The sequence below is a fragment of the Lagopus leucura genome, unplaced genomic scaffold (genome assembly GCF_019238085.1).
Source record: "Lagopus leucura isolate 7727_CA_CO unplaced genomic scaffold, USGS_WTPT01 Super-Scaffold_702, whole genome shotgun sequence".
Classification (NCBI taxonomy): domain Eukaryota; kingdom Metazoa; phylum Chordata; class Aves; order Galliformes; family Phasianidae; genus Lagopus; species Lagopus leucura.
This window is the reverse complement of record NW_024962254.1, coordinates 5,911,017-5,925,366: the sequence shown is the minus strand read 5'-3', so window position 1 is coordinate 5,925,366 and position 14,350 is coordinate 5,911,017. Positions and strand designations below refer to the sequence as shown.

The following is a 14,350-nucleotide window of genomic DNA, read 5'->3' as shown; positions in this document are numbered from 1 at the left end:
GGGTCAAATCTTCAAGAGCTCTCATCTCATTTGTAGAACCATTTAGCCCATCCTTAGAGAGGTGGATATTACAGAATATCAGATCTATTTTCTATCCCAGGAAATCCTCAGATACCCTCATCTGTAATTTGTTGGTGATATTTTTTTTTAGTGCTCCTCACAGAAATCTCTTCCCTGGCATGTTGAACGGGACTCTGATATTTTATATCTGTCTTGCTATTTATACGTATATCTAGTACTTAGCTCCCACAGTTTTTGTCTCTGGCCAGAGAAACATAGAGATTGTTTTATGTCAATTTTACTGGTCCCAGAAGCAGCACGCTTTTGAGCACAGAGTGCAACTCTATACCTGCTCCAAATTGGACACTGGCATTGCTCCTAACAGCCTTTCCACCAGACAAAGATTGCCTCAGCCCACTGCAGGGAAGACAGGATTGGGCCTTCTGGCTCTATTTCAGTTGGAGTTTCTGAGCCTGTGAGGAGAGAAGACTTTCCAGGTGCTTGAAGATGTTGATGAAGTGTAAGAAGTGGGCTATGGGATGGGATTTTGTCCAAATCACCATTGAGCACACAGTTATTTATGGGATGGGAAATATTCTTTTATTAGAATTTTCAGCATTTGCCTTGGTATAATAATAGCCATCAAACTGACTGTACAGTGACTGTGCCATTTTCCCATATTTCTTTTACTTGATTTGATCATCTCTTTCTGCAAAGTGTCATTGTCAGAAAACATTATCTGCAAAACTGTGAAATGAAAGCCTCACCAATCATTTGCTTTATGAAGAATATCTAGTCCTTAAATCTTAATTGAAGAATAAATAATTGCACAGCTTAGCATTCCCCTTGCAAAGTACACTCAGTTACAGAGAATAAAAATGGCACAAGTTTCAACTCTTTTCTCAGGTATTTTATTAAGAGAATGTAAAAGGGTAATAAAGCAAGAAAGGCATGAAATAGTTTTAAACCAGCAAGAAATGTTTGGCCTCTGTTGTAATGTTAGAAACTGTGCACAGGTCAGCCTCTATATCATTGTCTGCAGATAAAGGCTAGCTGTAAGGTAAGAACATTAGAAAATTCCAGTCCAAGATGCAGAAGTAACAGAGGCTGGTAACAAATGGTTTCTCCAAAATATTAATTACATTTGATGAAATCATAGAATCATAGAACAGTGTGGGTTGGAGGGGACCTTAAAGCCCACCCAGTTCCAACCCCCCTGCCATGGGCTGGTTGCCCCCCACCAGATCAGGCTGCCCAAGATCCCATCCAACCTGGACTTGAGCACCTCAGGGAAGAAGCATCCACAGCTTCTCTGGGCAGCCTGTGTCAGGGCCTCACCATGCCCTGAGTAAAAAATTTATTCCTAACTCTGTTAATGTTAATCTGCCCTCTTTTAGTTTAAAGCTATTCCCCCTTGTACTATTGATACCGGACTGTGTAAAAAGTCGGTAACCCCTCCTGTGTGTAAGCTCCCTTCAAGTACTGGAAGGATGCAACGAGGCCTCCCCAGCTCCTTCTCTTTTCCAAGCTAAACAAGCCCAGAAAACTTCTTTGGGAAGAACTCACGTCAGGAGGGATATCTACTTACCCCAGAGAGTGCTTTCTGCTATTCACCCTTCTTCCGCCACTCTTAGTGGTATAGAATGATTTTAATTATGTCATTTGCATGCTACATTAATCTTGATGAAATCAGAATGAAATACCTTGTCTCCCTCAGTCTGAATAAGAAAACCCTTTAAAACCAAAAGGAGTTAATGAATGCTCACGTGAGTATTTTGTGAAGATCTAAATGTCTTTGTTACGTTAAGACATGGCAATAATTTTATTATTGCAGCAGAAAGCTTATCACACCAAAGCAGTTAAAATACAAATGGCCAATTAATCTTTGTTTAATTATCAAGGGCAAAACTCTGTTACTCCAAAGCGATGTATCCTTTAACTGCGGATATGTAAAACATTTTGTTACCCTAATTCTGCTGATTTTTCTGCAGGAATACAGAACTATCTGCCTCATACTTTTGCTTGACAACATATTTATTATAATATCATATTGTAGATACTTATATTTTTTTTTTACAGTGTTGTTTAGAAATACATAATATAGAAATACTGGGAGGAGAAGGGATCTAAATCTAATATTAACCAAAATTATTAGCATGGAAAGGTTTTTTATTATTAAGAATGTCAATGAGATATTTCAAAATACCTCAAGCTCCACTGAAAATAAAGGAAAAGACTAAACATCTTACATGTAGAATTTCCACAAAAAACAGATGCCTGCTTTTCCCACTGATCATCAAGATATTGGGATCCCAGGCTCCTTTACTAATTTGAATTGCTCAGCATCCAGGTCCTCATCAAACAGCGTCTTGTCTAAATTGCTCTTATTACTGAAAATACAGATGTGAATACCCAGCACTCCATCCATAAGGGGTAAAATTCTTTTGCCACCCTCTACCCTGAGGCAGGCTGACATTTTTATGTCTGGCCCAGCCAAAAAGCAGTTTGATTCCAACAGTCCTAAATTTTGAGGTCATTTTTAATTTGTAATAAAGGTTAGTCAAGCTAACTAGTTAGTCAAGCACTCTGTGGAATGAAAAACCTTTGGCTTTCAGATACTCTTGTTTATTTGATTTATTAGCTTCAACTCTAATTATATTGTATTATTTTGTGTTATAGTGAGTTATCTTGCATTTCGATACCTTATTTAGTAAATTAGTTTGTTTATCCTCAAATCATTGCTGCTTTTTTGTTTTCAGGCCCCTCTTTTCCCTTTTTCCCTTTTTCCCTTCCCTGGGTGTGGTTCCCTGGGTCCCTTTGCCCCTCTAGTCACAGAGCTGGGCGGAACCAGCCCATAAACCATTGACAGACAGGTACAAAGAATGACTTATTAAACACATACATAAACTGAAAAAACTAACATCCTTTGAAGGGGCTGCACGTGTTTAATTCAGCTTTGACTCTAATTTATTATTATTGGTTTGATTTTGTGAACTAGATGAGAGATTAATTCCTCAAACATCTTAAAAGTGTGAATGACAGATATGGAAATGAGTACTGTGGGACATCCTAAAGTACATATAATCTGCATCATTAACCCCAGAAAAGTCTTGCTGGAAAAAAATTATTCTGTATGAGGAAGAAGTACTTTTTTTCCTTGATGGCTAGAGTATCTTCATAGTCATTAAACAAGTACCAATATACTTCATAATTAGTGTATGTTAGTATATCATTGATGCCTGCTCCTTAAAGGACATATGCTATGCAGACAACTTTTGAGCATTTCACATCAAGGCAATGCAACTTGATTATGAAATTTTTCCTTAAATTACTAAATTAAAAAAAATAATAATAATAAAGGGTAAATTTCACTGTGATGCAAGGTGACTTCTTAATGCGTTTGAACATTTTTTCAGTCATAGTGTTAGATTGTTAGACTCCAAACAGATAAAATGTTATTGAAATAAGCTGTCACTGAAAAATATTTAGTATGCCATTATATCAATAATACTAGCCTACACTGATGGTAACAGCAACTTCATGAAAGAGAAAAATCTGTAAAACTATCATTAAAGAATCTAATTCCTACATACTTCAATTTACTTTTTTGTTGTTGTTGTTGTTCCCTGTAGGTTGTGACCTCATCCCAGTCCAGTATCTCAGATGGGGTGATCCTGAACCAATTGCAGCAGTTGTTTTTGCGTGCCTGGGTCTGCTGGCAACCTTGTTTGTTACGGCTATATTCATAATGTATCGTGATACTCCAGTGGTCAAATCTTCCAGCCGAGAACTTTGTTACATCATTCTAGCTGGCATCTGCTTGGGTTACTTGTGCACTTTCTGTCTCATCGCAAAACCTCAACAGATTTACTGCTATCTTCAACGAATTGGCATCGGTCTCTCCCCAGCTATGAGTTATTCTGCTTTAGTAACTAAAACCAACCGCATTGCAAGAATCCTGGCTGGCAGCAAGAAGAAAATTTGTACAAAGAAACCTAGATTCATGAGTGCCTGTGCCCAACTTGTTATTGCATTTATCTTGATATGTATACAATTAGGCATAATTGTTGCCCTCTTTATAATGGAGCCACCTGATATAATGCATGATTACCCAAGCATCCGAGAGGTCTACTTGATTTGTAACACCACCAACTTGGGTGTTGTAACCCCCCTTGGATACAATGGATTATTAATTTTGAGTTGCACCTTTTATGCATTTAAGACAAGAAATGTCCCAGCTAATTTCAATGAAGCAAAGTATATTGCCTTTACAATGTATACCACCTGCATCATTTGGCTGGCTTTTGTGCCAATATATTTTGGAAGCAACTACAAGATAATCACCATGTGTTTCTCAGTGAGTCTGAGTGCCACGGTGGCCCTTGGTTGTATGTTTGTGCCCAAGGTCTACATCATCCTTGCTAAGCCTGAAAGGAATGTACGCAGCGCATTCACCACATCGACTGTGGTCCGCATGCACGTGGGGGATGGGAAGTCATCTTCGGCTGCAAGCCGCTCAAGCAGCCTGGTGAACCTGTGGAAAAGAAGGGGATCATCTGGTGAAACACTTAGGTAAAGTCTGCTAATGTGTGAGTGTGGGGAAGTTATTATGTTTTTCCGAGGGTTCAGTGATAATGCTAATAATGAAAGGACAGAGGGAGATATATTAATTCCCTTTGCCTCACCACTGGGAGAGGAGAAGTCCTCTTTCCCACATCTACAACAGGTCTGATTTAGTCAAAATGTTGTGCAAAAGCGGGACACAGCACAATGGACAAACAATCTCAGAGATGGAAGCATTGGCTGTGTAAACTGTCCACTTCTTGCAGGGAGAGAAGTAAGATCTTAGCAGGGAGAAAACAAGATCAAGAAATATTACTAATTACCTTGTCCTTAATGCACTCATTTGCAAGCTCTTTCACTTGAATGAATTGCACAGTCACTGTATTTTTTTCTCTAGTCACAGCAGGAGGACAACTGAGTGGCTGCTAATGCTACAAAATCAAGGTGGAGTAGCCAACACATGTGGCATCACGAGTGGCCACTCAGGCATCTGAGGATTTGTCTTGTGATTCTTCTGTTATGTCTTTTCTCTTCTATTGCCTGATTTTCCTTTCTTCTGTTATTTCTCCCTGCCTTCTTTCTCCTTGTCCTTATCTATCTTCTCTTCTTTACCTATCTTGATATCTTTTTCTCTATTCATCTTCCTAAAAGTCAGTTGCTCATAGGCCCCACGTTTGCTACTCTTCCTGCCATCAACCAGATACCTCCTTGTGAGCTATTTCTTTGTTTCTTGCCACAAAAATACCTGAATTCAGTGATCATGATGACAGCTTGTATGTTCATTATATAAAAATTACAGTCAGTGAACACCAAGGGGAAAGGAAAACTCTAAAGTGGAAATACAGTCCAGACTCATAGACAGACTGTGCAGGAGCACATCCAAGTCAGTGGTTCATTTACGTCTTTTGATCTCTTACACTTTTGGTATGTTGGTGATGAGGGTGATTTTGGGTTATTTAATTATTAGCATAAACATGGAATTCTGCCTGTATGAATGCAGAAAAGAAATCTTATCATTCCTCAGCTCTGCATGCCTCGCCCAGAAGTGACAGTTGTATTTCCCTCCTCACTGAAACATATGGATTTCATGATTGATAATATGAGTATTTCTTGATGTGTCATTATTCACACTGAAGTTTACATGGAACAATGGCAATTTGTAGTTCAATTTCTCTATGATCCAAAGTTTTGATTCAAAGGAGAATTTTAGTAATAAAAAACAGAGGGCAGGTTATGTCAAAATGATTATTTGTTTCTGCCAGTTTATTTCTCATGATTCTCTTTCAGTGATTTTTAATTGATACATAAGTTGATGGGTTTTTACCAGGTATCTTATATCTGTAAATAGCATTATCTTTCAGTTCATTTTCAGATGAAGAGTAAGATGATGTTTCAAAATAATAAATCCTGTATCAGCTTATGTGATGGTTACCTGAAATGTACCTCTCTACAAACTCTGTCTGTTTGTGTGACCTGAGATGTTGAAGCTAGGAGACCTGCAACCACTTCTGGGCTGTAAAAGAGGCATTCTTCATAGTGTCCTCAACAGGATAACATTCTTCCTCTTTTAGATCATTCTTATCTGCCCTCATTTTGGTTTCAGAACTCACTTGCCATTTCACAATATTTTTCCTGGCAAGGAGAAATTACAGATAATGGATCTTGGACTTGGGAAAGATTTGTTTGTTGTGTGTTATGGCTCAGTTAAAAAAAAAAAAAAAAAAAAAAAAAAAAATTGCTCCAAAATATTTTTTTTTATTCTGAAGAGTATGGAGTGTCTTAAAGACAAGATGTATTTTCTTCTTTTTGAGGACTCTGTTTCATTTCTTTGTCTCTATGTGTAGAATACACCTACAGTAGAGATGTATTAGTAAAACATAATAGATTATTGATAGTGACTTCTTTTTCAATAGCATTGAAAATAGCATTGAGAGCATCAGCTGCATTTGTGTAAGAATGAAGAAAGCAGCACAAAGCTGATATACTGGCATATTTACCTAGATATAAAAAACTAGAGTGTTTTATCTGACACTAGGAGAAAAGCTTTCATGCTGCCAGCATTACTCATCAACACTTAAAACTGCAGCAAAATGCCTAAGCTAGTTAAACTGTGATGGTGCCAATGAACTTAACAGTGCTTAGCCAGTATGTGCCTGAAGGGTTTGGGAATCCAACATCAAACTGATTCCATCAATTATGAGAAATTCTCTAATCATTGTCTCTTTAGTTACATGAAAGAAAATGAAACAGAGTCCTAGAATATACTGAAGAAATTTAAAATGCTGCTCAGGAATTTACCTGTATCTGATATCATCTTCAAGAACAAAACAAAACAAAAAACAAAAAAAAAAAAAAAAAAAAAAAAGCCACTTTCAGCCTCACTTCTGCTCACTGTAGAGCATGAGAAAGTAGAACATTAAAAAATAGAATATTTTTAAAAAATTGCACGAAGTAATATGTTTCATGGTATATTATTCAGTACAGTGTTCACAATCTTGTTTTGATAGGTTTTTCAAGTAAACACTGAAGTACTCAGAATCAAAGGAAATATGCAGTAGAGCTACATGGTATTATTTAAATAGCACAGTGGGGTTTTATTTAAGAGAGAGTGAGTCACTGTTGAGTTTTAAAGAAAGATGTTATTTAAATCAACAGTGTAGAGAGGAGCCCCTATCATTAGCCTTTTTGTTCTTGACACTAATTTATAACAGCGTAGTATTGCATCAAAATCATTGTCAAACAGATAATACCAAGGCTCCATTCAGAGCTTTCACATCAGCTGCAAGATGACAGATAACAGCGCTGTTTTTGCCTAAATAAAGCAATACATCTGTTACAGTCCTAAATGACTTTTTGCATGGGGTGCTCTTCAATAAAATAAAATAAAAAAAAATTAAAAAAAAAAAAAACTCAGGCAAGCTGTGACTGAGTGTTGGAATGTATTTTCACCAAAATATATTACTGAGCAGAGTAAAGCTATTCATCACCCAATGAAATAAAAAACATTTCATGTAGACTATTGTGAATAAGCTCTAGCCTACGAAATATATTCTACCATTGTTTCAAAGTAAGGCATTGTTTCAAATTGAACATCAATAGAAGCAGCACCACAAAGAAGAATGCTGAACACCACATAGCTGTAGTGAAAGGGTAGGTAATGATTGGACAAGGGGGTAGAGTTTTAAAATTTAGAGATGAGGTTTAAATATGATGGCAGGGGAATGTTTTTTTGCCACCAAGAGGGTGGCAAGGTACTGGAACAGGTAGTCCAGATAGGTTTTGAATGCCCCATGCCTGGAGGTGCTCAATGCCAGGTTGGATGGAGCCCTGGGCAGCCTGAGCTGCGGGATGGCAGCTAGCCCACAGCATGGGGTTGGAGCTGGATAAACTTTGAGTTCCATTCCAGCAAAAGCCATTCTGTAATTGCATGATTCTGTGGAAGCCACGTGACCTCTGTAGAGAGGCATCTGGACGTTCTGCTTCTAGCTGTTTTACCTGGTAATTTCATAGGGACTAGGAAGCCCATAAATAATTCGAGCAAAACTCCATTTTACCTTAAGGTCACAGGGATTGTTGTTATAGATGAAGCAGAACTCTTTTGGAAATGTCTGAAGTATGGGCTTTGTTTGTCCTCTTCTTATTCTCCGACTACTCTGTAAGATAAAGATGGTGTATTTCTGCTATGAGAGTAGGTACTGTGCTATTTCTAGCCACAGCTGCACACTAAAAGGTCTGTTTTGCTGTTTTGGTCTGGGATAGAGAAGATATTCCAGTGCTTCTTTTACATTTCCAATACCTTACTCCTAAATGACACACAATAATTTAACCGCTGTAGGTGTTTATCTCTTTTGGAACGTGTCTTTAAATGGTTCAAGCCAGGAACACTTCATTTTCATTTTCATTGTAACTTCCCTTTAAACACATGCATCTCTCTCAACCTGCAAAAAGGCAAGTTTGCCTTTTATTGTTAATTAAAACCCCCAAACACTCTGTCGCTCCCATGCCTGTGTAGTATTCTTTCAAATCTTACCAGTGTTCTTTGCCTTACTCTTCAGCTTGCTCCAAAGTCTTCATAGCGCATGCAGTCCATGCTACTGGTCTCCAGTTCTCCCACTGCTGGGTATGAATGACAGTGTTTCCTGCCCTTGGCTGCTTCTTCTCATGGGTCTCCAACCCACCTTAAGGGGCTTCTCTGTCACTTGAGCATCAAATTCTGAACTGCTCTCTCCTGTAAAACAAGTGAAAGCCAATGGAAAACTGATATTCTTCTGTAGATCAAGCCTTGACCTGAATGCAGGGAGCAGATCTGTTTAAGCAGTGAGGTGAGAACGTCTGGAAGAAGAGAAAACACCACTCTGAACCTGAGGGACGGCTCTCTGCTTGAAAATTATCATGGAATCATAAAATACGCTGAGTTAGAAGGGACCCATAAAGATCATCAAGTCCAACTCCTGGCTCCACACGGGACCATATGTCTGGGAGCGTTGTCCAGATAATCCTTGAACACCAGCAGCCTGGGGCTGTGCCCACTGCTCTGACAAGTCTGTTTCATGCCCACCACCCTCTGATGAAGAGCATTTTGCTGTTATCCTGAATCAGAGCTGTAGTTTGTATGTGCCCCCATTTATTTATGTTTGCAGTGAGACTGAGGGGCCAAAGAAAGAAATTAAGAACCTGTTGGATTTTTTAAATTGCCAGCTGACAGTTGTACCTATGAGTTTCCTGTCTCCCATGGGGAAAAAGTGATGAGCAAGGCAGGCTTTTCCACTGGACTGGGTTCAGCCTCAGACCACAAGTTGTTATAATTGGTATTAACATCAGAATGTCCCAAACTGTGCCATAATGAAGCATTCTGGAAAGTGTTTACAGTCATGCTGTGCACTTTGTTTTCTGCAAGGAGTGACTGTTTTCTTCCTCCTTCCCTCTTCTCTCTCTCCTTTTTTTTTTTTTTTTTTTTTTTTTCCATCTTACGGTTGCTATATCTGTTTTGTTACAATTCAAACAGGATATATTTTGATCCAAAAATTAGACAAATATCCTTGAATTAACGTAGAAGCTACCATTTGTGGTTATAAAATATTGCAGTTAAAATACTATATCGTACACCAATATATTTTATCTCAGCATCAAAATCTCGAAGTGACTTTTTTTCCAAAGCCTGAATTGAAATTTCTCAAATAGAAGTAAAAATTAAGAACCAAAAATTTCAGGCTTGAGCTAACATAAGAAGTGATCTTAGCTGTTACAGAAACATCTGAAAGATCCAACTGTTACATCTAATAATGAGGAAAACACTGAGAAGGCTGACTGGTTGAGGGACATATCCGTAAGTCTTAGATTTGTAAAATCATTAAGGTTGGAAAAGACCACTAAGATCATCTAGTCCAACCATCAGCCTCAGCCCATAAATGGATAGACTGAAGTCGTGGACATCAAGTTGTAATGAAATGATTTTATAATATGTGTATGCAAACATGCAAAGGAATTCTGGCATAAATATGCAAGATAATACCTCAAGAGGGTAAGCATTCTGAGAAATGAAACAAAGTGGTTACTTGACATGGAGCAAATAATGCTGTAAAGAAGACAGGGTTGTCCCAGGGGGCCTACCAGCCTGTGACAGCAGTGTAAAAGAAAGATGGGGGAGTTTGCTGAAAGCTGGAGCTGGCTGGCATTTAAATATGCTGTCATTGAGAAAGATACTGACTGTGAGTTCCTGCCACTGCATATTCTATGCGGACACATTTCTTACTGTACAAGTGCCAATTTTGTCTTCATTTATATGCAGCACGAGCCATTTCTTCTACACATTTTGAATAATGATAGAAAGAATGCCACAGTTTTCCTCCAAACTCATATGAGAATCTTTGTACTTACTGTGCTTCAGCAGGGCAGGGGTTATGTGTTCATGCTCAGCAATATTCCCAGCCAAATTGCTAGATACCTCTTAGTGCAAGCAGTGCAAGTGGTTGCACTGGTTAACTCTGGAACTTTAGAGCATAACAGAGGTGATAACCTCATGATGTTGAATTCATGACAGGTATACCACAGCTCATAACAAGCTGTATTAACAGTCTGTCAGCTAGGCCAGGATGGATTGCTTTCCTCTTGAAGCCCGGTGGAGCCATTCTGGCTTGTATAAAACAACTGATCAGTGAAGGCAGAAAGTTATTTTCCAGCCTGTTGGAAAGAACAGTGATTATCTATGTCAGACAATGACCACCCTGGGTCTGTTTTGTCTTATAAGTGTAACATCCATCAAATTTTTATACTAACTTTACAGTAAAAAATCTTTTACAGTTCTCATTTTATCTTACTGAAACAAACAAAAACAAACAAACAAAAATTTTAAAGTGGAGAGAGGCAACGATGTTTTTTGAAATCTTGAAGTTTTATAGAACAGGCAAATCATTTCTTGACAACTTAATTATTTATATTAGCTCTTGGGGGAGTGGAGTGCATCTAAACAGGGGATTAGTAAACAGTATGATTTAGGAGAACTCATGCTTAAGAAGTTGCATTACAGATATGTCATGCACCATCTCTAAACTTTTAACAGTGACCAGCATTTAGCCATTGCTCGTCTCGGCATCATAAATCCCACTGAAAGGTGAAAAGTAAAAGTGCTACAAAAAGAGTGAAGTAAAGATTACCATAAAGCAAAAGAAGTCACTGAGAGATTATCATGTACCAAAAAAATCCCCACATTGTTAAAAATTAACTCCTACACGTGTTGTTTCAATGGGACCATGAACTACAAATTGCTCAGAGGTGTTTGGATGACTTTGTACTATAAAACTGCAGAAAAAAAGTGGAGGAGTAAATCTCTTACACGATATAATGCCACTAGAGAAGGTAGCAACTGAGATGAGCGGAATGTCTGCCTCAAAGAGAATTTTTCTTATTCAGAAATGTAAGCAAAGTGATACAAGATATAAGTTGTTTGCTTCATGGCCTTGCTAAAAAAGAATTTTGATGCATGCAGGAAAAAGTCTTTGATTCTTCAGGGGAAGTCATTATCCTTTTGACAGATTAGTCTACATTTATTAACTAACCAGCTCCCAAGGGAAACATTCTGAGCTATCTAAACCTAATATGCTACAAAACATGGATTGTGAGGTTGCTGAATTGTTTAAGTCCTTCATTTTTCTCTAGATAAACTGCTCCTGGTGTTTTTTCAGACAAGCTTGATGCTGTGATTAATTAAACTTCAAATATTGTGAAATGACTGAAGAATATTTAATGTAACTTAGTGAAAGTTATTAGGTATGAAAGATTTTGATGAATTGTTGCTAAAATATTCCCTCTGTACAATGAATTTATAATCTTGACTGCCCTGATCACAATGAATTTTAATGTGTGCAGTGTTAGTGTTGTTGTTTTGAATTTTTCCCCTCAAATTTAATTAAAATAATGATTGATTGATATAAATTGTTTGGCTGCATTGACTGAGCTCATGTATTCAAGCTTAATTTTTTTATTTATTTGTATAAGACAGTGTTTCCATCATTTTGAATCAAATCCTATAGCTGAACTGTTCAAACAAATTTACATTGTAAACAGTTCCCTGTCTACTCTTGCCCAAATATGCTCTAGATGGAAAAATGCAATCTTGTTAGTGTAATACAAAAAAACAAAAACAAAAACAAACAAACAAACAAAAAAAAAAAAAAAAAAAAAAAGGAAAGGAAAGGAAGGAACAGTAATGATGGGGCCAGCAGTTTGGTAGTAGATTTTTTAACAGTAGTGTCTATCTTTCTTACCTTGATTTTCATCCTCCAACCTGTCTCCTGAAATTGTTGTGACAAATAAATGACACCGCACACTGTATCAGTATGTCTCTTACCCATCACACTAAATAGTGTCCAGACAAGCCATTCAAATTTCCTTATGTCCATTTTGTATGCATATACACATGTGTTCTGTTGTCTTTACACAACAGGATGTAAATCCTGTTGCAGACTACCATCTGTTCAGAGCAGAGATTTTTCTACCAAACCAACTTCTGCTTCTTTCCAGAGCATACTTTGATATGAACTGGCATTTTATTTATTATGAAAATTCCAGTATTAAATGTGCAGGTTGGCAGCCCTGCCTGCGATGGAGGGGCTGGAGCTGGATAATCCTTGAGGTCCATGCCAACCCAAGCCATTCTGTGATTCTACCACAAGAAGACTAAGATATCTAGTCTCCTTACAAGGTCTAGACAAGACATGACCTGGCCTACTCCTATGTAAATGCCTGTATGAATTATAATATAGCCAGGGGTCTGCTAAAATATATAAAACCAACAACACTTTAACTTTGCTGTAGTTTTGATGCAGTAATTATCCAAAGTGCTGGCAGTTTAAGACTTAGAACACAATTATACATTGCCAAAAAATTAAATCATTTTACAGTTCACAATTCAATAATGAGGTAGCAGAAAAGAGACAGTTTGAGAAACCTCTTTCTTATAAGACAACAAATTTGGAAAATGTCACATCGAAATCAAATCCAAGTCAAGACACAGCCCCATCCATCCATTTCACAAACCTAAAGAAGTTTCTAACATTTACAACACTTCAGAGCAAATGAAGTGTAACTTCCCTATTCAGTATAATGAATGAAGTGATGAATAAAGTAGTGAGACCTTCCCATGACATCTATAGTTGCATAAACCTGCAAAAGAAAGAACAGTAATTCAAAATAGTGAATAAGCCAGGCAGAACCACATTTCATGTAAATGAGATGCTAATGTGCAAAAATCTTACAGCAGTCTTTGTCCAACATCATGCCCCTTAAACACACCAGCAATACTGTACTATGGGTCTACTCTTCTTTCCTTGATACAGTATAATGCTTTGCATATCATGCCATCAAAAAGGTAGTTTGAACCCACCAGTTGCAGCTACATATGATTGTTTAATTAAAATAGATTGTTTAAAAAAAAATTGTAAAGAGAAGAAAAATAGTTTAAAAAAATAGACTGCAGAAACTAATTATGCATTTGGCTTTAAGAGGATTTGTTTGATGGAGTTTTGCTATTAGGCAAGCAATGTTTATATGCTGATTTTTTTAAAAGAAACAATTTTAAATTTCTGTACTTAATGATATATAATTTAACAATTATATAAATGGAAAAATATCCATAACTAGCTGAGACCTCTTTAAAAGTATTCAGGGCAATGGAATGCTATATCAAAATAGAATGACCAGCCTTGTATAACTAACTGATTTTCAAAACACAATATATTTGCAGTTCAAAACACTCTTTGCAGTAACAATGCTAAATATTCCTCATAGTCCATTCTTCATCCAGTTATGCAGAAATCTTCATACACATATTGCTTTAATTAGTCTAAAGGTCAGCCCCAATTCCGCTCCTATGAAATGCAAGGTATTCATCATTTCTTAATATCAAGACCAAGTAATTGTGCTGGTGAAAAATACTACTTGCACATAAAATCTGACATAACAGCCTGGAAAGGTGGTCAGCTTTGAAATTCTAAGCAGTCTGAGTGTTACAAGTGTACAAGTTCCAAACATAAGCGTATTGAAAAGACAAGTTCCAAGATAAGCACATTGAGTAAAAGCAATGGAGAGCAAAGAGATGATATTTCATGCATGTACTGTAAAGTTTTCTGAATCCCTTCTCCTCTCCTCTCCTCTCCTCTCCTCTCCTCTCCTCTCCTCTCCTCTTCTCTCCTCTCCAGCATTAAATTCCCTTTTTACAGATTTATTTATTTTCATTTCCAAATGGAGAAAATGAGAACTTTGAGATTGAATTAATAAATGTTTCCTGTTT

The 14,350-nt window shown here is 37.3% G+C and overlaps 1 protein-coding gene across 3 annotated transcripts in view; it reads left to right on the top strand.

Moving 5' to 3' along the window:
* Positions 1–14,350, top strand: part of GRM5 (glutamate metabotropic receptor 5) — a 234,467-nt gene that overhangs the window by 207,603 nt on the left and 12,514 nt on the right. For all 3 annotated transcript variants that reach the window (XM_042862524.1, XM_042862523.1, XM_042862522.1), the window contains exon 7: positions 3,633–4,572. In XM_042862524.1, the coding sequence (XP_042718458.1) occupies positions 3,633–4,572 (940 nt within the window). The remainder of the gene's footprint in view (positions 1–3,632; positions 4,573–14,350) is intronic.